The 25,540-nt window shown below is 45.9% G+C and overlaps 3 protein-coding genes and 1 long non-coding RNA gene across 5 annotated transcripts; all 4 read left to right on the top strand.

The window, feature by feature from the left end:
* Positions 1 to 6,054: 6,054 nt before the first annotated feature.
* On the top strand, positions 6,055 to 13,282 carry LOC135828223 (uncharacterized). Of its 2 annotated transcripts, XM_065340676.1 has the most exons (5): positions 6,055 to 6,324; positions 11,014 to 11,333; positions 11,624 to 11,707; positions 11,899 to 12,013; positions 12,737 to 13,282. In XM_065340676.1, the coding sequence occupies exons 1-3, from the start codon at positions 6,204 to 6,206 to the stop codon at positions 11,636 to 11,638; spliced, it is 456 nt and encodes a 151-aa protein (XP_065196748.1). In that variant the 5' UTR covers positions 6,055 to 6,203; the 3' UTR covers positions 11,639 to 11,707; positions 11,899 to 12,013; positions 12,737 to 13,282. The 2 variants fall into 2 exon arrangements, with proteins under 2 accessions (XP_065196748.1, XP_065196747.1); XM_065340675.1 differs by lacking the exons at positions 11,624 to 11,707; positions 11,899 to 12,013; positions 12,737 to 13,282 and having other exon boundaries at positions 11,014 to 11,617.
* LOC135828224 (lysine-specific demethylase 2B-like) lies at positions 7,257 to 11,006 on the top strand. The gene is made up of 4 exons (XM_065340677.1): positions 7,257 to 7,566; positions 7,789 to 7,885; positions 8,809 to 8,915; positions 9,593 to 11,006. Exons 1-4 carry the CDS (start codon positions 7,418 to 7,420, stop codon positions 9,693 to 9,695), a joined length of 456 nt encoding a protein of 151 aa, XP_065196749.1. The 5' UTR covers positions 7,257 to 7,417; the 3' UTR covers positions 9,696 to 11,006.
* Positions 13,283 to 14,392: 1,110 nt separating the features above from the next.
* Positions 14,393 to 17,407, top strand: LOC135828463 (uncharacterized). The gene is made up of 3 exons (XR_010555674.1): positions 14,393 to 14,637; positions 14,864 to 15,014; positions 17,318 to 17,407. It is a non-coding gene; the product is annotated as an uncharacterized LOC135828463 (long non-coding RNA).
* Positions 17,408 to 17,901: 494 nt separating this feature from the next.
* On the top strand, positions 17,902 to 23,122 carry LOC135828109 (uncharacterized). Its single transcript, XM_065340542.1, has 7 exons — positions 17,902 to 18,132; positions 19,346 to 19,652; positions 19,997 to 20,123; positions 20,329 to 20,594; positions 21,308 to 21,450; positions 21,807 to 22,020; positions 22,970 to 23,122. The coding sequence occupies exons 3-7, from the start codon at positions 20,105 to 20,107 to the stop codon at positions 23,120 to 23,122; spliced, it is 795 nt and encodes a 264-aa protein (XP_065196614.1). The 5' UTR covers positions 17,902 to 18,132; positions 19,346 to 19,652; positions 19,997 to 20,104.
* The last annotated feature ends 2,418 nt before the right edge of the window (positions 23,123 to 25,540 follow it).

The following is a 25,540-nucleotide window of genomic DNA, read 5'->3' as shown; positions in this document are numbered from 1 at the left end:
TCAAAGTCGGGCTCAGCACATTTGATCGTCAGGAGATTCGACCTGGGGTTGGTATTACATTTGTACATTATAATATTACAACTTGGTCGTGATTAGTCAGCCAGACACGAGTTCATGAACAGCAAAAATACTCAAGAAAAAAAACACACACTCGGGGGAAAAGAGATTGTTATAAGCAGAGCTACTAAGAAAAATGCACTGTATTCTCTACAGTGGTTGTACTACGAGAGTGGGGTATAGACAGGGAAATTATTTCAATCAATAGAAAAATGAAAATTCAAGTTTGACGACAGTAGTGTCTTCTCTATGTACATTAGATAGGTAGAAAAAAAGAACTGGTCTAGGCTTTGCTGCTGCTGCTGCCGGTCTGTGCTCAAGAGACGAATCAGGAAACTAATCATCTACACACTCACATAATGTACACATACTACTAACACAGTCATCACCATCAGTCAAGTGAGGACAGGGTACAGGTAGGGTCACGGACAAGCTGCTCAAGCCGGGACACCAGTCTGGCATTCTTCCACTGTTTAACCCATAGTGCATGCAACACAGCATGAGACTGAACTGCTCTGACAAACCTTTCCAAACAATCATCATCATACTGGAAACCATACCCCCATGCATACAGCTTACACAGGTTAGGGCATGACTCAACAACTTCACTAACACATGACAGAGGGACAACACCTACACCATCACGGTCATGGAGAGTGAGTGTGTCGGACACACTGGCTACACTCAGCTTAGAACAAGAAGACAATGCTTTACACACTGATACAACACCATCACTACCTACAGGATTCCCATACACAATGACATCCACTAGACTGCCTGACAAAGACTGAATGATGGACGACAGTATACTGCCATCGTCACATTCATTCCAGCCAAGATCTAGCGTGCGTACACCCTTGCAGTGCGACAGACCAGCAGCAACGCTTCGCAGACCAGCATTTCCACAGCGAGAGCCAGAGAAACCAATGGTACTGCTATCAAAGCAATAATGTGTGCTGAGAAAGTGCCCAATAGATACACAATCAAAAAGAGATAGGCATACACGGGAAAAGCTAATGCCTTTGTGAAACACTTGTGAAAAGAATGAACAATGACCATTACAGGACGCACCTTGATACTGGCAGTGTTCATGATGAGCCACCAGAAGATGAACCAGATAGCGCCGTTCCTCGGTCGACTCCGCTGGACAAACTGCAGGCATAGCAGTAGCAGTAGCGACCTCGGTGGATGACGGGTCCGGTGTCTTGGTACTCGGACGCATCATACGCTCGCATTGCAATGACGCGACGGGGTTGACGTTGCGCACAGCAGCGAGGAATACTTCCGTGTTGGGATCCACTGCCTCCTTCTTCCACACGTCGATGAGAGTTGACAGAAATAGTTCATTCGTCAACTCTCTCCCCCGTGGCAAGGCGCTCTCGACACGTTGGCAGCCGTTGCCCTCACCGCAAGTCTCGTCCAGCAGCTTGTAGGCCAGTTCTTTCATTTTCTCATACGTTAGCGTTGCACGAAGCGTGGACTGCATCCTTTCAAGACCCGGACGTGCAGACCTGCGATGGGAGTAGCTGACAATGTCAGCCACGAGACGAGAGTTGGCAGTGTCCGATGTCGACGATGTACGCTTCTCACAGATTAGCCGCCAGAGATGCTCTATGACGACGAACGAGGGTTTGCGCGGTAATAGTGTAATGACGAAGCGCCAGAACATTGTCATGTGACCACTGTAATGACCGACTCTCTTCACCAGCCATGCCGCGTCATGCTCGTCCTTCAGCACTTCGCGTGACAGATACCATGCCGACATGAACTCCTGGAGGGACAGGTGAGCGAAGCGGTACTGTCGGTTCTCAGTCGAGCTGCCGTCTTTGTAAGCAATTAGGAGTCCAAGCTGAAGAGCGGCATCACTTAGACCGGCGCTTTTCACTTCCGACTCGCTGAACACGGCCTTTTGCTCCGACAACATTGCAAGTGCGAAGCGGGAGACCTCGTACAGCAACTCCATCTCCCGTGCATCCGTCCTGGCAAACGACTTGTGCAATTTGCCTGCATTCCGCTCCAAGACACGTAGAAGTAGCGACTCGTACAATGCTGTGCTCGATTTCGCCAAGCCACGTCCGCTGTGGTACAGCTCACATGCCAGAGCAGCAAATAATGGAGTTCCCATCAATGCTAGCATGTCCGGCTGTGCATGCAGCTTCTCCAGCATCTCCTCCGCTTGTTTTCCGCCCACCACTTTTCTCACGTACGTCTTCACGTTCTCTTGTGAGAATCCGATAACCTCCAGTTGTTGATGGTACTTTCCACATTGGCTTAACTTGTACGCATCGGCGCATGGTCGAGATGTGACCACCACATGCATATCAACACTGCGTTCCCTCAACAGCATGTCTTGCATGTACGGGCTACATTTCTCCAGGCTGCATTCGTCCATGCCGTCAAGCACAACACAGAGACGTGACGGATGACGGCGAAAGTAGCGAGCTATCTCCTCCAGCTCATCTTGTTCCATGTCCAACCTGTCGAATCGAGCAGCCAGCAACTCACACAGGCTAGTTGCAGATCGCACCTCAGCACGTCGTAACTCAACGGCCAAGACAAGATCAATCTTCTCCTTCAACAGCGAATCTATAGCCCACAGGTATTCCAGCATGAGAAGGAAGATTGTAGATTTGCCACTGCCCGCACTGCCAAACGCAAGCACGTTATTCTTTTTCACTCCAATGGACACGTTGCTAGCGGCACGAGACAGAAGTCCACATTCGGAATCAACTACTCCGCTGGCACTTGCTTGGTCCTTTGCACTATCGCTACCTGTGTCAGAGAAGATCTCGCTAAGCTCAATCCCACGTGTCTTTTCGGACTTTCCATCCTGAGCTGCTCTGATAGCATTTAGCTGGCGTGCTCTCTCAGATTCGGAGGAAAAGAACGACTCGCTCTTGAAAAGTGTTTCTACTTCATCCTTCGTCAGCAGAGTAAGATTGACAAAGAGCTCGCTCAAAGCTATTTCCCTATCTGTTCCTAACCCCCCGCTGATCTGCACACCACGATCCTTGACTGCATCACGCAATCGTGTCTGCGCCTTCAGGAGAGACGCTGGTAATTTGTGATCCTCCGCCATCGTCAGTCCTCAAGGGATTCTGAGTATCGATCGTGTCTTCATCATCTACATAATAATTACAAAAAGAAATCACAATCACTGATCAACTCTTTTTTAAAGTTTTTTTGCACCGAAGCAGAGCGCTCGAGCCATCTGTAATCTGTAATTTATAATACTTTTTTACTTGATCAAGTGCCAGAAAGTGAAATCGCGTCCCCCCCCCCCCCCCCCCGGCCTGTCGAAGAGGGTTTTTCGGCGTGGCTGGGTTCATCACGCGCTGGAGATCCGGAGCTGCAGCAAATCATTATAGTCCGCAGTCCAAGTGCTCAAAATGTAGCCCTAAAAAATTCCGTTCGCCACGACGGGGCACCAAGGTTTGATGTGGGGGCCTGAAAGAGGACCCCTTGAGGTACCCAAAACAGTCGAGAACTGCTTCTAGATCTGGGGCGCTCTCTCGATAGAGGCGAATTTCTTCGGGGCAAATCCATGCACAAGTTTCGCGGAGCGTAAGTTTGAGCATGCATCAAACCCACTCAAAAGTTCAAATTTGAAATCTCGCACACTTTGAGTGCCACGTGGTGCGCTTCAGATGTAAAAACGTATTCCTGGACGGTAGTATTTAGGTTCTAGGTCGATCGGGTGTGCCTCGCCTATGCCATGGTTTCACGTATTTTGGCAATACCAACTGCAGTGATGAGCTCCTGCCGAGTGCTGGCATGGTGCTATCTCCTCTGTACCGGAACCCGAAACGAATAGAACTCTGAAGTGTATTCACACAATGCCAAGTGCCAAATATTCTGACAGCCTGCACGGCATCCGAGGAGTCCGCAGTTCGATGGACAGGACTCATCAATCGCTACGAGCCCCTAGGCCCTGTTGTTGAACCAGAAGAAAAATATGCCTGTTTTGTGGCACGCTGAAACAAATAAGCGAGCTGTACAACCAAGCAGGCGACATCTCAACTCGTGACAGTGGAAGCAGAAAAGAAATAAGTGCGGAACGCTGCTGCCACACGACAAGATCAAAGGATTATGGCAGCAATCAGTTCAGCGAATCTGATCGCTAGAGAGGTACACTACCAAAAGTCTTGTTATCATTCATGCACTTATGCAGATACTCTCGCTAGGATTGTAGCAAGCAGACAAAAGACGCACATTGCAGACCTCACTGCCTCATCGAATTCCTCGGAGGATGATTTCTTCTCTGCTGTAGGCAGTGAACTACTTGATGACTGTGTTCAGGGGCGTAGCCAGGATAGTGATCAAGGTGGTTTCCTCGACGTTCCCACACAAAAGAGCATGCCTTCATTGTGGTCCTTTCATGTCGGCCGATATTTATATATTTTGTTATTACACAGACAGAAGAACGTGCAGTTGCTGCTTCGTAACTCTGAGTTTCATGAACTGAATCAATCCGATAAGACGAACATTGATACTGACCTTGACCTGAGAGTGCTACTAATACTAAGTCCGCTGCGCTTGCCACATTCATGGTATATATCAGTACTCTCAGGGCAGGGTCAGTATCAATCTTTGTCTGATGATCGATTTAGTTCGTGAAACTGAGAGTTACGAAACCGCAACTGCTCGTTCTTCAGTCTGTGTATTCTGCTCTTTGCCTTCGGCAAATTGAGCCGTCTACGGACAGTGGATGAACGTCACATGGTATATTTTGTTATCATAAACACAACGGCTCTACGGAGAAACGTGTGGAGAACATAACGGCATAAAACAAGACATTCAAAGCGGATGATGTACATTATAAGGATGACGTGCCGCACTGTGTACCGTACTAACCATTCCAAAATGGCCAATCATCCGACGAAATAGTCAAGTGCAAGTAAGAACGCGTAGATTGGTTTCAGATTTAAAAAAAACCCACGTAAGTCCGAACAGGGATGGCTACAGTGTGCGATGTGTAGAGTTATGGTCCGCGCGTTATGGTCTTTCTTGAACGAGCTGCAAACCAAGATCGAATCCGGTTTTTTTTGGTGGGGGGGGGGGGGGGGGGGTGCTTTGGCACCCCAAACACCCCTTCTTATGCCCCTGGTATTGTCGTGTCCGCTGCGTAAGTACAGTTAAAAAATAGTTCATTCCCTTTGTTTGACCATACCTGGTCTTTGGGTCACAATACATGTATACACAGAGGTTAACTATCAGCATTGTCTAATATTTTGCGGAACTATTTCCCTAGTTCGAAACAAATTTGATGTCGCATTTCTTTATGTTTAGGTGCTGACACACACACTGCATTTTCAGCCACTGCATTGCTGTAAACCATTACGTTGACTTGCACTTGATGTAAATGCACTCCTTCTAAGGCCGACTCCAGTGTGCTTGGCACGGGTTTTCTCATATCAGTCTCTATACATGTAGTTAATTAACTCGTCTCATCAGGTTTCCTTTGTGTATTTTGTTGTCACATGTAATTCTAGAACATATAATTATTAGTATTATTGCCTTGAACGCATCCGTTATGCGATAGTGTGGTTGTAGGTGAACACTGCAAGGTAGTACATAACATGACAACTGTGTCGCATGTTGCGTCATACTGTGTAGTACTATTTCTCCTCTCTACATGCCTATACTTCATCCAAATTCAGTAAAATTTCGCATGCTGGCTCTCCTCAGTCTCTGTGGCTCGAATACAGTTCATAAACAGCGCTATGATGCTTGCAATAGCCTCAAAATTCTAATTCATGATCCAGTTGCCATGGCAACGCATAGAAAAACAATTGTCGCGATTTGGTCAACAAAGCCCCAACACAGCTAATCAAGAGACACATGCCTGGAAAGCCCTGCTCTTGCTCTTTCATTTGGTCATGTCAAACCTTGGTGCCCTTTCGTGGCGAACGAAAAGTCACAATTCTGCACCCTGGACTGCGGACTATTAGTGCGAAGCGCGACACACGAGCGCGACCCAAACTGTGTCACGTGTGTGTCGAATCTGACCGTCGATTATTTACTCGACAATTCCAAAAATCAGTGCCATTCATTGGCTTTAGCTTTGCCCTTGAACTTGAAATCTCGTGCCTTATTCTTTCCTGGGGACTGGTGTTGGATATTGAACGGGCGGAGTTACCGCCGGGATGATGGATGAAGGAGATGATGGCCTAAACTTGGCTGCGCGCATTCTCATTTTCGCGTGGCCTGCCACTAGTGTTTCGCAGATTCACAAAGGGTGTCACAGGCATAGCTGGAGGAAGAAAGGTGAGAGAATCGGTTGCACAGTGCAGATCGCAGAACGTGACATTTTTCTAATTTATTGATTTTCCCGCATTACTAGTATACCACAGTTTGTTGTTCACGTTATTTCGCTTCAACTTTTGAGGTATGAATTCCTTAACTGCAGACTCGACATGCAAGCTCCATACTGACCAGGCTGTGTCAACATCAGGTCACGGCTTGTTTGACTTTGTCCGTTAGGCCGTGTTTGCATAGATATTGTGATGGCGTCAAAGACAGTTAAAGATTGTGTTGGTCGTGTGTCGGGGGTATTGTCCCCGCCGAAACTGAATGCAAGTTTAAGAAAGACTAGGTCTAGTGAGTTATGATCAGAAGTGTCCTGTGGGTCTAGCCCTCAGCCCCTCTGCGGCAAGCAGTAAACTATATTTACACCAAAAAGCGCAAAACAAGACTTGATTTTCTACGCGGCTCTTTTCACCGTGATAATTATTGTACACGTGTTATGAAAATTTGAAATACTCATGGCAACTGGTGGGTGAATCATTCAAAAATGCAAACGTGCCCGCTGTTGAGTGCAGCCATGTGAATCCACACAGTCACTTTTTCTCGTAAATCACTCGCCGTAAAACGTGCAAGTGGCTGTCGTGTGAATCGCCTATAACCGACTGTCCACAGTTGTCGAAGTATTTTCCAGCACTCACTGTACTTTATTAGAGAGGTTGCGCATAACGTAATTACGTTAGTTAAAAAAATGTAGTCGATCTACGGAAAGTCTTACGTAAACTGCATGCGCATCTGGGTTCCGCCATACGGAGTTTTCAAATCATAGCAGACTCAGCGGAGGACGTTCAGGTTGGTTGTTACTCTTGAGTTTCGTGCCGTTAGGCAATCATCAGACAACTGATACTCGGGTCTACCTAACAGTGAGTCAGTATGCTTATAAATACATAGGGCCACAAGCATAAACAAATTTAGCGCTAAATCTGGTGTAAGGTATGGGGAGAACAGCTGGCGCGGGCCACGGCGCGACAGTATAAGTGCCAGGAGGGTGGCGGGCAACAGGCAGGTGTGAGCATGAAAGCGCGGAAAGAGGCGATGGGGAGGCAGTGTACAGCAGATGGGTGGAGGTGCCAGGAGGATGGCGGGCAATGGGCCAGTGAGATCGCTAGGGGGTCTTTGGGTGATGGGCAGGCGTGGGCGTACTATTGACATCATGGATGTGTCCTCACAACAAGGCTCCACCATGAGCATGGCAAACTTTACAAAGTAAGCCTTTCAGTGCAAGTCTTGGTGGCATGGTGTCTTTTGGGTGTTTTTTTAGGTTCCAAGAGACGTGGAGCTACATTGTGTGTTTGTGTGTTTGTGTGTACGCGTGCGTGTGTGTGTGTGTACGCGTGCGTGTGTGTGTGTGTACGCGTGCGTGTGTGTGTGTGTGTGTGTGTGTGTGTGTGTGTGTGTTTGGCGCATGCCGTGTACTCTCTTGTGCAGGTACTACACGAATGCGAAACGTGACAAACTCTACAACGTCATTAGCCTGGAGTTCACCAAGACTAAGTTGGAGCCTCTAGTGGAGTCACCCAGTCTGGTACGTCAGCAATCCTACATCCACTTGAGAGGATCAAAAGCGTTTCTGCTGTAACTCTGACTTTCACGGTTTTAACCGATCATCAGACAGCAACTTGGACTACAATTTTCAGAAGATATGATTGATATAGGCTGCAATCAATCAATCCTATGCATGTAACGTTACATGTAGTACACTCTTATCTGTTGTATCCGGGCGGTCCAGGACCGGGGGCTCTGCCATTCATTTGGAAATGTTCGTAATTATGTACATCTTGATGTGGAAGGCACGTAGATCTGGCATATTACGTCACTCCTGGTATTTCCACAAATTGGTAGAAAAGTAGTAATATATCCACTAAAACTCACTCACAGGGTTCCCCGTAGACCAAGATGCCCGTAACTTGGAGGTCCAGATAGGAGTCGTGAGAAATGAGTGCACTGTAGTTGAGCACTCCACTGCACTACTGTCTCCCCTGTATGCCGTGTTGGGGGGTTTGGTGGGCGTTTGAGGCTCATGTCATACATGATCATGCTTAGGCTCGTTTTGAGAAAGTATGGATTTTTAATTCCTGATTGGTTTGTGCAATGTGTTTTTATTGGTTTATCAATGCCCCATCACAAGCTGTATAGTATGTATTCGCAACCGTGTAGGAATTGCTCATTTGTCTTTTCTTCTTCCTACTGCTTGCTTGCTGCGGCTGCTGTTGCTGTTGTTGTTGTTGTTGTTGTTGTTGTTGTTGTTGTTGTTGTTGTTGTTGTTGTTGTTGTTGTTGTTGTTGTTGTTGTTGTTGTTGTTGTTGTTGTTGTTGTTGTTGTTGTTGTTGTTGTTGTTGTTGTTGTTGTTGTTGTTGTTGTTGTTGTTGAATTCTTTATTCTCACGATGGCACCATCGCCAATAAGAGATGTTGTTGTTGTTGTTGCTGTTGTTGTTGTTGCATGCAGGTACGTCATTTGGATTGGGTGGACTTGGTGTGGTCGGAAACATTGCGCGCTTTGCAGCAGGAGGCCACCAACCGACTGGTCGACATGAAATATCCCAAAGTGCAAAAGTATGTGTTTTGTTTGTTCTTGTTGATGGTGCTGCTGCCGCCGGTGTTGCTGTTACTGGCCGACTGCTGGTACTGTTGATAGTACTACAGGTGTAGCTGCCCTATTGCTGGTGCTTGTGCTGCTGCTGTTGCTGTTGCTGTTGCTGGCTGCCCTACTGCTGGTGGTTGTGCTGGCGCTGCTGTTGCTGGTCTACTGTTGTTGTTGGCTTACTGATTGTGTGGCTGTTGCTGTTGCTGGTCTACTGCTGTTACTTGTGCTGTTCCTGTTGCTGGCTTACTGATGGAGCTGCTGTTGTTGTTGCTGGTCTCCTGCTGTTGCTTGTGGTGATATGTGTGTATGTATGTATGTATGTGTGTGTGTGTGTGTGTGTGTGTGTGTGTGTGTATGTGTATGTATGTGTGTGTGTGTGTGTGTGTAAGTGTGTGTATGTATGTGCCAGCTAGTTCGGTTGGTGGGTGCACTTATGCCTGATTGTGTTGGGTCTGTTGCCAACGGGCTCGGCTGCTTGAAGGTGTAATGTGTGTGTGTGTGTGTGCATGTATGTGTGTGTGTGTGTGTGTTTGTGTGTGTGTGTACATGTGTGCATGTGTACGCGCGAGTGTATGTGTGTGGTTGTGTGTGTGTGTATGTGTGTGTATGTGTGTGTGTGTGTGTGTGTATGTTTGTTCGTTGACAGGCTGGATTCATGCAGTTCACACTCCTGTGGATTCGCTGGTGTTTGGTGGAAACTTTCTGCACAGTTTCAACATAAGCGGTCAGCTTGCCGTGGCGGACATTGAAGAAACTACTGCGGTACGTGAGCTGTGCTGTGCATGTCTGTGATATCTTCTACAACTCTACCACGGCAATGCCTTGTGTGAGCTTTCCAAGGCTTGGAGTTGTGCATGAAGGTTTCTGTTTTGTTATGCTCATACGTCGTTCATCGATGTTGCCGTGGAACCGTGTGTGTGTATGTGTCTCTGTCTCTCTATGCCTCTGTCTGTGTGTGTGTGTGTGTGTGTGTGTCTCTCTCTCTCTCTCTCTCTCTCTCTCTCTCTCTCTCTCTCTCTCTCTCTCTCTCCCTCTCTCTCTCTCTCCATCTCTCTCTCTCCATCTCCGTACACTTCACTTTGTACCACTATGACTCCCTCTGTGTCTTAAAAATACAAAATGTGGGGAAACGATCTCCATGTGGCCGTGGCTGTTGAATTTATTTTCCTGAGAACGAGAAAGTATTCTGTCTCTGCTGCTATGTCCTTTGTCGATGTGATTTCGACGTGAGCTGCGGGTCATTCGCGTTGTTTTTAGACGTGCCAGCCAAATAACGCGAGCTGAACTTTCGCGTCACGTCAGAAATAACGTGAATCTTAACCTCTCTAATAAAAGCTCAATATCGAAGATGTGTATATGCAATATTTATGTTTGTACCATCATCAACAATAATAGAAAACAGGATCACTGCACTTCGGAGTATCCAAACATAAATATGTAGTTATCCTGTCAAGCAAGATTACATAACCCCATGTACTCTTGTGTCAAAGCACAGGATCTTATTCTTACAAGGGAAGAGGCTGCACAGTACACGTATTATCACAATTTATCAGACGTATTCGGAATCTGTGGTGGACAAAGCCCCATTAGACCTTGTACAGATTAGTGCAAAGAAAAACGTGTGATGCGTTGATTCGCCGTACACATGTCGTAATAATCACTGGTGCGTGGAACATTGCATCATAAAAATGACGTCAACTTGAAATTCTGTGGTGACAGCAGGGTGTGCGGGAGTTTCACACTCTTCGGGGGTTATATACTCTAATTTCAGAAATTTTAGGTGCTCACTATTTTTCAGTATGAGGGCAAAAGGCCAGGTTAGGCGAACAGAACTTTTAGGTACAGAGAAGCAGCTCCCTATTGGATTACGTGTGTTAGTGTCTGTTCGGTGTATTGAAACTTTAGGTATGAAACAGACCCACCAAACGTACCGAAAAAAAAGTACACCAACAATTTGTGAAATTACAGTACTCTTGTTGTTGGGTGTTGCCGGTTGAGTGCTGTTCACGGCAGCTATCCTATGCCTAAATATGGGCTTGTATATTCTGATTGTCTGATCGCTGACAGATACGGACGCAGCGAAGCGCTCTCCTGCGCCCGCATGCGCCGAGATCCCACTGCTGTCAACGGATGACACTGCAGCCCAGTCGCCAGCGACGGCGGCAGCTGCTGCTGCTGCTGCTTCGTCAGGAGATGGGAACAGCTCACAAGGCGGCAAGCCACCTCCATCACCGCCGTCCTGCCTGCTCTCGGACATGGCCTGTCTCAGCTCGTATGAGATTGATGGCTTGCGACGGCTGCTGGCCGAGCTGAACGTTTCCACGACGATGGTGAGAGTGTGTCCCGAGGAGCTGGGGGATCCTGGGGAGCTCATGTCGACCGTGGAGGTAAGTTGTCGTGTGTGATGTGTGGGTAAAACCGAAGTTACCGAAAATAAATCTCCACCGAAATTTTCCGGTTTTACAGTAGCCTATCTTCAGGGACATACATAACTATTGGCGTAGATTTGCTTAATCGTTATGCCTTGTATTCTCTTGTCAAATGTACACCGTAGATTCTATTGAACGAGTATGAAAGCCAGTATTCTCCTCTGCAATGTACAAGCATTTTCCTGTGCAATGTATGCTGTATATTCTGTTGAATGAGTATGAATTCTCCTGTGCAACGTGCGCTGTAGATTCTGTTGAACTAGTTTGAAAGCCGGTTTCGCGAGGACAAGGCCACTGGACATTTTATGCTCATACCGGGAATACAATCTGAGGTATGGTGTGGTGAATTGCTGTGTGGTACTGCTGCTGCTGCTATTGCTGCTGCTGCTTCTGCTGTTGCTGATGTTGCTCTCCTCTCCATCCCCACCATCTGCCTGTGGAATATTTGACAGTGGCAACATGTACATGTACATGTAGTAACAGGTATATGTTCATGGTGTGTTCTTTCCTTCTGCGTGTGTAGAATCTGCGTGTGTCGCCCGCACCAATACCTGGCAACATTGTGGAAATAGTTGCAGTTGAAACAGAGATTGTATGCAAGTCCTCAGCTGCTACTGCATCTCCAAGAAAGACAGCAGGTAAGCTACAATGACAGGGGCGTCACAGGGCGGTTGGGAGTGGTACAACGGGGGTGTCCCCCGGGAGAAAAAAATTCGGATATGTCGGCCAACAGGGCACGTTTTAGCGCTCTACAGCCACAAAGGAGGGTTCTCCTAGCACTTATCAGACAACCCCACTCGTACTCCAGCTCCAAAAATACTTCTCATAGATTTTTTGGTCGTACTTCGTAGGTAGCTAAAGCAAAAAGGAAGCCATTGCCCTCGAAAAAATCGCAAAATCCGAAGTACAAGCGTGCTGCTTGCTGCACGTTCTAGCGCCAGCCGCTGTGCAAAAACGTATGTTATTACCACAATGACGATGATATTGCTTTCACAACAATGACCACAACCTAACTGGATGATTAGTAGGAGCAGTGACACAGCCTTACTGCTCCAAGTAGGATTTAGAAGAGAGTGAAGGGAGAGCAGACCGGGCCGGTCTAAGCAAGGAAGTAATCGGCATCAGAGGTGAGCACGCAGCATCGCAGATTGTCTCGAATTGCGCATCACACCAGCGGCAAAATTGCTCCTGTGCATGCAAGTGGATTTCCTTGCACTTCTCAGTTTGGGAAATGCTCGATTATGATAATTCTGCGTGCGAGTGCACTAGCCCTGAACATACATGTAGGTGACCCGTTTGTGGTGTCTCATAGCCTACCTCATGACCTTCTGCTTTCTTTCTGCATCACTTGTATCTTGCAGGTATATCATCTCGTGACGACCACATTGAAGTCTGAATTTGAAGTGCGAAGATGCTTCAGCAACCACATCGTACTTTTCCATTGCTTTCATTGTGCTTCTACTGTGCATGTGTGTAACTTGTGGGGTATACATGTGATGACATTGTATGCTGGCGACACGGTCAGATTTTGTCCATGCGTGTAACGTACACCTGCATGTTATGCATCGAAAAGGATCTGCCACTTGCGATCCTGGGACAAGTATCAGGTCAGCTTTGTCTTGTGTGGGCTGTACCAGATTGCTGTTCACTTTTCTATCTGTTGGATATGTGACTTTCTGCAAGTCTCTGGTGTATGGTGGCCACTTCTTTGCTTGTCACTTTGTATGATATTACATTCTGTATTCGCTGCTTTCATGGCGTGGTCTGCAAACTGCAATCCTTGGGCAAATGTCATGTTTGCTATAATGTGCTTTGGCCGTCAGCTTGTCTACACGTTGTAGTTGAATTATTTTGTTCCACAACTGACTTCCTGAAGTACGGTGGCCACTGCTTTGCATGGCATTTTACATGAATAATTTCCTGTTTGTGTCGTGTGCATGTGCGTATGTGTGCCGTGTGCATCCGCGTGTTTGTGTATCTGTGTGCGGGGTAAGCGAGGTGGGGAGCATTGACCATGCACAAATAGAGTAGCAGCAGATGGATTCATTGCAACTAGAGGCTGCGGTGCATAGTTGGGATAGTGAGGAAGGTAGGCCGTTTCCTTGCGCTCAATGATATTGTGCATTGCACAGCACAGCATGTTGACCTTGCTTACTAACTTTGGATCCTTGCTGTGGCTCTCAGCAACGACACGGAACCTCTCTTTCAACTTCCCTATAGCACACTCCACTACACGCCGTGTCCTTATTGGAGCATAGTTCAAACTTGCTTGAGCTGGCGCTAGATTGGGGTCACTGTAAATTTTCATTACACAAGGACTCAGGCCAAAGGCACTATCTCCAACAACATACGGGCGAATGTCAGCATTCCCACATGTCCATGTGCGATAATTGAGCCATTCTCCACCAAGCAATTTGGCTTAGTTGAACTGTATTAAAAACAGCAGCATCTGCAACAGAGCCTGGTGCAGCTACATCCACAAACGTGAACTAGGCCGCGACTATCTACGCAAACAAAGAGCAAAACAGCAGAGAATTGTTTGTAGCACCAAAAGAGATCACCAAACCTGTCAGGCTTGGTGATCTTCGTGAACGTACCATCAATGGCCCCACCACAGTATGTAGCCTAGGATTATCACCAGGGAGTCGTAAAATACCGGTATTTTACGACTCCCTGATTATCACCCTGATTATTATGCTTATGCAATGTGTACTAGAGACGCAACTAACTTGTAATCATCCAAACCACAGAATACACTAAAACTAGCACTGATGGCATTGTGACCTGCAGGTGCTGCACGTTCCTATTAGTACAGAGTTTAGTGTGTGCTGGAAGTACAGTCACAACATTATAAGCACAGGTCGGAGGGCTGTTGAGATTACAAACGCACAGTCAGCTTGCTTGCTGTCTACAGCATTGGGTAATTGTTATTATTATTTAAAAAATTTTGAAAGTCCCCAGGATGATGGATGAAGGAGATGATGGCCTAGTCTTGGCTGCGTGCATTCTCATTTTCGCCTGTCACAGATTTTAGCCACTAGTGTTTGTTTGTTTACAATAATTGTGCAAGAGTACATTATGTACTGTTGATTGTAGTAAGAGAAGGACAGTAGGCGATGGAAGTGGAGGAAGAAGTGGGCTGCACGCCATGCTCCGACAGCAAAATCTTTGCCTCCAGGGAGGAGCTGGAAGCATTTTTAAAGGAGCAATTGCCACCGGAAAACTTTGTGGTCAGGAGTACGATGAAGGGCTTCCTTGGAAGGTGAGCTATAACGTGTAGTCTGCTGAATGTCCTTACGATGTCAAGTTGTGCAGTTGTCAATGTGGTCCGGAAATTGACCGCAAGTGTAAAACTACTTCCCGCGTGTGTCGGAATTACACTTACCGAAATTGTTATAGAAATAACATAAGGAGGGGAAGGTGAGCGCAACCGAAAATAGCAGTATGCGGACTGTATATGTGGTCACCTTGTGTTCATTGTCTTCCAGTGCCATCGATATCCTCGCGGCCAAGGACCTTCGACATGTCTGGCAGCATCACCGAATGTGTGTCCCTATTGATTTCCATGGAGTCCCCTTCTGCGTGCTCGGCCGGCAAGAGTGTCAGTTCGGGAAGGAAAGATGCCATGAAGCTAAACAGGTCGGTGTCGTCGGGGGTTATAATATGAAAATTATATTATTAGTCTGTCTGTACATGTTTGTATGCCATACGCTGCTCCGTGTGTATTTACCTATTCCCCAGAGCAATAAGGCTGTGTTTACATGAAGCGTTTCAACCCGGGTCAGATTTCAACCCGCCATGTACACAAAATGAATGGCGCGTTTACATGACGCATTGCGCTTGACCCGGGTTGAAATTTCGCCCCGGGTTGATTTCAACCCTCCCCTTGGGGAAATCAACCCTCCCCCCAAGGGGTGGGTTGAAATCAATCCGGGTCAAGAAAATCGTACAAACGTACTTCTGTGCGTATCTCGCGCCAGGTTTGAACAGCACTGCAGATGCAAATTTCGCGCGAACGGATTCACGTGACCATACAGGACTGTAGAAGTGGACTTTTGGCGGCATATCAGTATTTGACCCTGGTCAACTGTCTTCATGTAAGGCCTCGGTCACACTACGGCAGTTTGAAGCTGGACGCAGCGTCAAGCCGCAGCACTTGACGGAGACGTGGGGTCACACAGTGTTTTGTTTTTTTGCAGCTCATGACTGCCGCGGCTTGACGCATTTGTCTACGTCACAAAACCACCAGGAAAACTCAATGACGACACGGATTCTCACGGAAACCGGCCTTTTGCTTATTATACAAAAAAATTGTCGGACAAAGTTTTCGAATTTTTCATTGATTTTGGATTACAAGAAGACGAAAGGTACTACCAAGAGTGGGTTATGTACTCTTGGTACTACATGTAGGTCCACGCGTGCACGATCGTTGTTGTTTCTTTCCGAATTTGAAGCCATTTTCAGTTGTAGTGTCATTGATCAGGCAAGAAAAGTCCGCATCGCAGCTGTGTTTCTCCTGACTTCGTCATACTGGTTGTCCTTTTTGGGGCTCTTGACGACAACACAACACTCACAAGTCAACAGGCTCCAGTTGGCCGATGACCCACTCAAACAACTGGTCCTTTCTCGACATCATTTTCTTCTCAGAAAACGCCTCGCTCTTCCGCCAGGTTCGGAGCAGAGCAGCCTCGGCCTCGTAGGTCCACGGACTCATCTCGAACAAAAAGAGGGAACAAAACAAACCTTGAACAGACGAATGTCGAATAACTGCTCAACTCAAGCAAAGACAAATGTCTTGAAACTAATTTTACTTGAAAGACACTGTTTTTCCGCCAAGCGTCACTCCCACCAGCGGCAACGCAGCCGATTTCCCCACGTCAGACGCAGCAGCGTCTGACGCTCAAACTTCCCGCGTTGCGTCAGTTGCCATGGAAAAGCTCATGATTCTGACGCTGACGCAGCATTTTTGCCGTAGTGTGACCGAGGCCTAAACGCTCACCTCTTTTGTCTATCGTACAGACTTTCAACCCGGGTCGAGTTCCGGGTTGAAATTTCTCATGTAAACACAGCCTAAGTTCGATTCTGACCGAGGGGGTGGCGTGAAGGATGGGAAAACGAAATGAAGAATGTACAACCAGCAGCATGCAGCGGAAGAAGTACGCGCCATCAGCATGCCAATGGTCTGCTCAGCCAGCCAGCTCGCAGTCGGTGTGGCCAAACGAGATTCGCCACCACAGGAGCATTGCTGTGGAACAGTTTGCCTAGAGAGGTGCGCACCGTATCCAGATTGCAAGATTTTAAGCTAGCCTGCCTTCCTTATGTATGCCTGAAATAGGTTGTGTTTCGTCAGGTTTTGACATGTTCCTTTCTTCTCAGTATTCTCGCTCGCATAGTACCGTAAAGTACCGCCAGAGCGCCCCGTCTCGCGAGAGCGCCCCACCTTGATTTTACAGCCAGAGAAAGGAAAATCGTATTGCAGAGTGCAACGAAGTGTGTACGATGTGAGAATCTTAGTGTACTAAGGTCACACTTGGCCGGTTTTTATGTGGAGCTTGTGCCCTCTTGAAGGTACGGATAGACTGCAAAACGTGCAATATGTGTACAAGGTTCATGTCGTATGACCTACAGACAGCAGACCACCTCCACAATACGACCACGAAAGGATGAGATGGTGGGGCGCTCTGGCGGTACTTTACGGTACTCCACTTCTATGATAATATTGCCTATGCTTTTGCTCATTAGGATTTTGGCAAATTCTATCCTTCGCTTTCATATAACTGGGCCAGGAACCCGTTTGAACTTGCGAAGTAAAATAAAATCAATCAATCAATCAAATCAATGGTATCAGCTGCTTTGCCCTGCGTATCCTGTGTGCATCATTCTGTAGTGTAGTGTGCCATGCCATCATCTGGCTGGACTTTTGTTGTTCTCTTTCTTCGTAGCCTACGGACACAAGCGACGCAACGCGGTCACCTGCGGACCAGGCTTCCTCGAATCCCAGCCATGAGAAGATATCAAGGCGGCTCTCTCTTCAAGGTATATTGGAGCCATTGCTACCTTGTGTCACATCCCTGCGCTCATTAACTGGCCATGACACTTGAACACTCTCCGAACGGTCGTCCTGAAGATTGCCCGAACATTTGGATGACTTTAGCTTTTTTCTTTTAGTGGTTGGTGTAGCCCAGAGACCGGTTGGAGAGTGTTGCGAATGTGTATGGATATAATCAAGAGTACATAACCCCCAAGAGTAATTGAGGGACTATAACAGGCCCCAGCCGTCATTTCCTCGTTCCTGATGATGGTCATAGACTGAAACGTTGAGTGAATACAGAATTGTTACTAAACTGTAAAAAACTGTTTGCAATTTGAGATGTGCCTGTTAGTGCACAACATATTTATTCATTACAATATAATGAAGCTGCAAGAAGCGTCCAAACTCATCTTTGACGCTTTTATGTCGTTCTAGTGGAAGGGTCCGGCCTCTTCCCCTATGTAATCATAACATCTCTCTGCAGACTCTGCAAAGTCGCGAAATCATGCTCTTCTGTACATGTCAATTGCTGTAATAATGTCCAGGTTCAAAAAAGAAAGGCTGCATAGCAACAGCGACTACTCACCGAGTTTTGGAGTTTCCATCATTTTCTGTGCCAACGGATGCGAATGCCAGAATGAAAGCAGAGACACTTCAGAGATTAACTGCTGCTATTGAACAGTGCAAAAGCAGTAAGGATTTTTCGAAGTTGGCTACAGAAGAAAGGTAAATAGGTTGATAATGCAGTTGATAGGTTTCTATACATGCAGTTTTAGGAGTGGTGAAGGAAAAGCCTGCCCATAACTACATGCCTAATCTTAGTAATCAACCACTCTAAACTATGGTGCCTTTTCTTTCCCAGCAGGGACCGTGCAACAATTTTTTCAGACGTTATGCATGTACAGTAGGTATCGGTTATAGCGTGGGTGTTTGAAAAACGACTTTCTATTCTTATTTCCGATATTTCTTACACACGATAAATCAAGTGTGACATGTCATGTGCATGTGCGAGGAGGCAGGAAGATCATCATACATACAAGTTAGTGCTACTGTGCAATGTGCATGCGGCTGGTCACAGTCACATAGGCTTATAGGCGATTCAGACTACGACCAAAATCACGTCTGAACTTTAATTTCCATGGTGATGCAGTCATGTTTCAAAATTTTATGCACAATCTCTGATCAAATACATCTGAGTCGTAGAAACGTGGTCACATTTGGCCGTAGCCTGAATCGCCTATTACCATGTGGCTATGCAACATGAGTTACATGACCACAATAGTTGAACCTGCAGCACTACGACCCAACGCGAGTCAGATCAGAACTGCTTTGGACGGATGTTATTACTACAGGCGATATACTTTGTACTGATCTGGCATGTTTCGCTACACAAAGTCCATTCTTAGGACCGATATATTCTACTGTACGGTAAAATTGCTTGTAAGAATAAATGTGCACATGAAATCCATGTTATGATTATGAAAACATGTGAGAGTTCATTCTCGTACTGTAGTAGGCAGTAGAATTATTCTTTTACATGACCACGCTATAACCCATACACACTGTACATGTACAGCCTACTTTGCGTATAGCGACACTTGGCGGGGCATCAGAAAAGTGTCCTTATTCGTGAAGAGTCCTTATATCCGAAGTCTCATTATATTTATGTATTACAGTTATGGAAATTGACCGATGAGCTGATTGTTATGGAAATTCTGTCATTATTCACAACTTGTTGTTATATCCGCAGTCGTTAGTAGCGAAGTCAACTGTAGATCCTGTCTGTTTTTACTGCTTTACTAACGTTGCTAGTAGCTGCAATGAATACATTATTTGCACTGATGATGAAACTTTCAGAACCACGTTCTGGGAGTCTGGACACTGTCTTTGAATACCTCACATAATAATGATGTGTGCTTTTTCTGCTCTCTCCTCATAGATTCCTTCTCCAGTATCCTTTGAGTGCTGGTCAGTGTCACCCTGGTCACGATGTCACCACCATGCTTGGCAAGGCAGCCTCACAACTAAGCCAAAGGGTACACCCTTCTGTTATAGCTCGCATTAAAGAGTGCGTGGTAGCTGGTTTACGAAGCCCGCGTGACATATCCAACGTCTTGAAAATGGAGAGCACAGCAGGCTTGTCCCGTGCATACCATCCTCACGCCAAGGATGTACGCTGGCACGTGTTTTCTTCTTTGCGCTCTCTTCAAATGTCAGTTGTGGATCAATTAGAGCTTGGAATGAAGGTACTATGAAGATGCAACTATAATGTGGTGGCTGCATTCTATGTCTCCGGAAGGGATTTTATAACTGGCCCATATCAACGAAGTAATCCGTCCTGTTCCAAGCAGGATTTGAACCCACTGTTGCATCAAATGTGATTCATGTATGCATCACCATGGACATGAACCATACTTTCATATTATTTTTCTGAAAGTAAGTTATCCCTTTTACTTTCTTTGTAACAATTGACCTTGTGGCTTTTCTCCCTCGTAGCCCTTCTTCTACAGGTATCCAGTATTAAAGACCGCGATCTATTAAACCATCATAAAAATACTCTATATTGGTAATGTGATTTATCTGTCCTTAGGTGGAAAGTTGGAGAGAACATGCGAGACACCCGGATATCACATTTCGTCCATAGGTTGAAGCAAAAGAAGGATCCGACGGACTTCGAGAAGAAGAAGAACGGCAGCAGATGCCGAATGTCTTCCTAGGTAATTGCGTTATGTACATTTTGCCATGGCATCCAATATTCACGACCTATGCCTTCATTGGAGTACATGGATTACAGGTACATGTATATTCAAAGCTGCATCTGTGCAATTCTACTACAACGTAATGATCCTTTAGAGTGGCGGTACACCTACCATCTGCCTGGGTCGTGAGCTTTCTTCCTATGTTTGCTATTGTTTCCTGTAGGGAGTGGAGGTGGGGACTACGATGAAGCCCTACCCACTCTGGACAACCAACTCAGCACACGCCTCCTATTTATCCACCAGGAACAATGGCAAAAGCGGCTGCTCTCTAAGTACGGCCAGCTTGTGTTAATTGATGCAACATACAGAACGACAAAGTACAATGTAGCTTTGATCTTTCTGGTCGTGCCAACGGCAACCAAGTATATGGTAGTTGCTGAGTTTGTCATTCAGAGTGAGTGCGAAGGTGACATTGCGGAGGCTCTGGAGGTAAGTTAGTTAGTTCAGAACTTTAAAAAAATGATTTATTAGTGGGGGTGAAATTTGGCGTTGAGATCCCGAGTTTGAGTACTCTGATTTTCTCCGATCGATTTTTCGAGTATTTGAGTGTTCTTTATCTCCTAAAAATTCCACACCAAGGGCCTTAAAAAATCAAATTATACGACCCCGATTGAACCATGTGGCAGTCATTTTTCTCAGGCACTGAACATGTATATTGATTGGTGGGTCATTTGGGCTCTCTCTACTCATGTACAAATGTTCACCACACAGTCTGCACATCAATATCTACTGACTGCTGCTCTGAAACTGCAGATTGCAATGGTCAATGCATGTACCATGAACGAGTACTCTGATTTATTCCGAGTACGATTATTTTAGAAAAAACCCAAGCGAGTACTCGAATGTAAAGAGAGAAGAAAACACACGAGAGTTATGTTATGCAGCAACTATCCAGGACTGTAACAAGATGATACAGTCTTGTTACACTCGTGGATAGTTGCTGCATAACTCGTTCTCATGTGTTTTCTTCTCTTTTTTACATTAAATTTTATTACTGGCTCAGTATTCGGTATAATTGTTTCACCAGTGACCACTATTTGCTAGTTGCCACATCATCCCAGTGTAAGTTGTCAAGATTATCTGGTTAAATTAAATGGTAATGATGGGTGTGTTAAAAAATCTATGATTTTGTTGTGGTCTAGATTATTCGTGGAAAGAATCCGAATTGGTCTCCTGAATTCTTCATGACTGACTATTCGGAGGCTGAAATGTTAGCCATTCGTCGTGTGTCTCCCGGTGTTCGAGTGATGCTCTGTGACTTGCATAGAGAACAGTGCTGGCTCAGGTAGGGTAACTTCAGTATGTGAATGTAGGTGAATGCAATATGGATTTTGCTAGATTCTTATAATTATATATAGCCCCACTTTAGTATTAAAGCCTTTTTCACCTGTGTCTTTCTCCACTGAAGTCTTTACCGAAGCGTTCCACTAAATGAGGGGGAGGGGGGGGGAGCGTGACGAGCCTGTTGTCATATGCACTCTCCATTCATATCCGTCTCTTCTTTGCAATGTTGCCATGCCGTACCTGCACTGCACCTCGTCTCATATCTGAGCGCGTGTGCGCGCGTGTGTGTGTGTCTCACGGGTGGTGGTTGCTTCTCTATTATGAGGTGTGATGTACTTTTTGTTGCATCAATTGCAGGTGGGTGAAAGACAGCAAACATGGCTTGTCGCAAGATGAAGCGAGCAGCCTCTTGGACATGCTTCGAGACTTGGCCTATGAGCCACCAGCACAGAAAGGCCCAGTTGACAGTGGGTATCGCCAGCTTGAGCTCAAGCTGCAGGAGTCACAGGTGTGGCAGGACCACAAGGCTGTTCAATCCTGGCTGCAAACAAAGTGGTTGGCAATACCAGAGGTATGGGCAATATTCCAGGTTTATTGAAAATGTAGGATACTAGTGTGCAGTAGCTGTAGCCTGAGAGGGCTTACTTCACATGACACTAGCAAAACACAAGCAAATGGCCATGATGAGAAGGGAATGAAAATATTCAGTTGTTAAATATTGCAGCACAATGTATTAACTTTTTAAGTAGCTTTAATTAACGCAATACATGGAGTGAGTTGTGAACTCAGTACAATTACTACAAACACCATAAGCAAATACTACATACTTGTCATAATTCCTCGTTTTTTGTTCGGGCCTCATTGGAAATTTTTATTTCCATTGCTATCAGGTTCGGCCTCATTTCCTCTGTGTTGCGCTGACGAGTCCACAAAGGACGAAACAGTTCTGTCCGCAGATTGAGTACTTGTCATAATTATGTAATTTCTTTCTTTCTATGGTAAAAGCAAAAAGGACCAAAGAACTACAAGATGATGATAACTTTGCAGCTTAGAAAGCGTTTGTGGGCAGGCATGTTCTTACCGCCCTATTGCTAGGTGTGTATTTACCACCATATGAATCAGCCATAAGCTTTAATTAACTTGTTATTTTGTTCTTCTTGTGCAGTGCTGGGCCAGGGCGTGGACAGGTGTAGGCTATGGTTTGAATGTATATAACAACAATGGCGTTGAAGCTCAAAATAAAATCAGAAAACCTCAGTAAAACAGACTTGCCTGAAATCCAATAGTTTTGTTTTGCAAAGCCACGAGCAACTTGAAACTCTTCACGTAGTTAACCATGGACATGAATTTCAATTTTAATTTCTGCTAGCACAGGTCAACATGGACGATAGCCACTTTGTGTAGTATCGTTTAACTTGGCAATGTGAAGCGTGCTGCTCGGTGTATGGGTGGACTGGAATGTGAACAATACGAGTTTCTAAACTGTATCCACGTCACATCTTCTCGGTTTTCTTTTCCAGGTCCTTAAATATACTTTCCTGCCACGCAACAGAACAACACTGGCAACTCTGTTCACTACCATCATTGACGTATTCCTGCCGAGTCAGCTGAGAGAGTTCTCATTCCTCAATGTGGTGAGGGCATTTAGATACCAGCTCACTTCTCTTGCTTAGGGAGGTAGCTTTTGAAGCTTTCAGGATGTGGAACCTTTCGGTTAAGCATAGGCCACACTTCTTGCTGATGTTACTGTACGAAGGTGCTCTATCCTTGATCTCCCATCTGATGTCGAATCCGCGGTTCTCGTTTTTTCAGATCCCAGATGTGCTTGGACAACTTAGTCGATGCGGCGTACTTTTCATGGCGGAAGTCCGAAGTGTGTTTGTTGTAGCGCTGCTTGAATGTGGTAGCAGTCATGCCGACGTACACATGTGTGTAGGTCTTGACTTCGTTGGATGCTACATGCGCCTCGTACACGACGTCGGAAGACTGGCAGTCACCGTTGAGGGGGCACGACGCCTTGACCCGACAATTGCATGGCACAACTGGCGGTCGCGAGTGAAGTTTTGCAGCATTGTGCCCTTTGATAATCGACGCTACGTTCTTCATGCAGCTGTAGCTTACTTTTGTTGTGTTCTTGTTAACCCTTTGAGGCCCATAGTACGGATATATCCGTACCAGTGTACAGTGCATACTTTTCAAAGCGCAACCTGGCGTAACTCGGCCGTCCCTTGACCAAATCGGACCATCGAAAGATCTATCGACATTAGAATTGTCTCAGCTATCGGCTCGAAAAAACCCGAAGGCGATCTGAGGTCGGAGAGCGGAGTTATGAGACTCGAACTAAATTCGCTCAGCAGAGTCACCTCGGGCGCGTGCATTTTGAACTCGTTTTGGGGTTTTTCCCTGACTCGCGGCCCACACAGCCAAAGATAGTACACGTCATCGCAAAGGCATGTTTCTCAGCTCTCATGTAAAAAAAGTTGAGCGATCTGCGATACATTTTGTTGAAATGGCAGAGAATTTGAGTTGGGCGCTCGCAATGCTGAATATTCGATCTGAGAAAATCAGAGTACTTCGAAGTACCGTAGAATCCCGAGGATAAGCCCATGGGCTTATCTGTTTCACAAGGACATTTCGGTGGGCTTATACGAGAACATGGGCTTATACCCGGGCATGGGCTTACACGCCGACACCAAGTTGTGCTATTGAAAAGTATCAAGGAAGTGTGAAGTACATTGCTGAAAACCACTGTGGAAACAAAAACAACCGATGATTGTGCTGAAATGTACGAAAAAAACTATAATAGGGAGGTTCCGGAGTACGATTTTTCGTGCCAAAATCCGTGGAGGCTCTACGGATTTTTTATACGTCGTTTTCGAGCAGTGAAAAGTTCCGGGGTACGGAACTTATTATTACTTATGTGTTTGCCGTCATTGCCTAGGTTACGATCGCAAACACGTCACATTCCCGCGCTATGCCTTTTTATTTTGAAAATTTGTACCGAGATCAAAACTTCCCGCGAAAAATCGATGTTTCTCGTACCAAATTTGTACGCGAAAAATCTTTCTGCACCCGATGACGCAAAATCTCCATACGAAGCATGGTTCGTATGAAAGCCAGTCCACACGGATTCTCGTGCCGAAAAATCGTATGGAGCACGCCTGGAAAAAATCCGTAGCGCCCATACGGATTTTGGCACGGAAAATCGTACCCCGGAACCTCTCTAATGTGAATGACTACGTACATGGTATGGCCAAGAGTCCATGATTTATGGACTCTCGGTATGACCTAGGCCCATGGGCTTGTACGATGAAGCTTTGTGATGTTCGAACAAACCCTGGGCTTTTGCGCGGGCATGGGCGAATACGCGGATGGGCTTATCCGCGGGATTCTACGGTACTAGAACTCGAACTCGGGATCTCAGTGCCAATTTTCACCCCTAAATTTTAAAAATTAGGTGTAGTAAAATTTCTGTATCACGGACCTGTCAGGTTTCAGGTGTAATGTAGAATTTGGTGACCAGCCTACCCTTCATAAACAGTGTGGACTCCAGTGCCATTTTAGGTGTAATCAGGTTGCGTTTGGTTGGTCACATTCCACAACAGGAATCACTGGGAATTATTCTTGCCCGTTTGTTTGGTCAAATAATTCCGCTAGGTTGGTCACATTCCAGAATGGGAATCACTGATCATTCCAACTTACATGCTGGAATGATCATTCTTTTTTCCGGAATCAAAAATGAAAATGGTTGGCACAAGCCAATCAATGTAGCAACAGGCTCAATTGCCTCAAATCATGCACTCAGAAGTACCTTGCCTCTCTCAAGGAAACTGGAGTTGGGTAAAAGAGAAGAGAGCCGTGGTTCCACAACGACATCATGGAATTGTTATGTCAAGGGATTCCAAGTTGATTCTGGCGCGTTTGTTTGGTCAGGTGATTCTTCCGTTCCCATTCTAGAGTAGTTTATTATTATTATTATTATTTGAAGCTCGGATGTTGAGCCATAAATAAATGTAGAAAAGAAAGGGACATATGTATACGAGTTTAGAGTAACTCTCCATCACTGTAACTGGATACTATTATACAGTCAG

This window comes from Sycon ciliatum, chromosome 12 (genome assembly GCF_964019385.1).
Source record: "Sycon ciliatum chromosome 12, ocSycCili1.1, whole genome shotgun sequence".
Lineage (NCBI taxonomy): Eukaryota > Metazoa > Porifera > Calcarea > Leucosolenida > Sycettidae > Sycon > Sycon ciliatum.
Note: the sequence above shows the minus strand (reverse complement) of the source record. Positions and strands in the feature narration are given on the sequence as shown.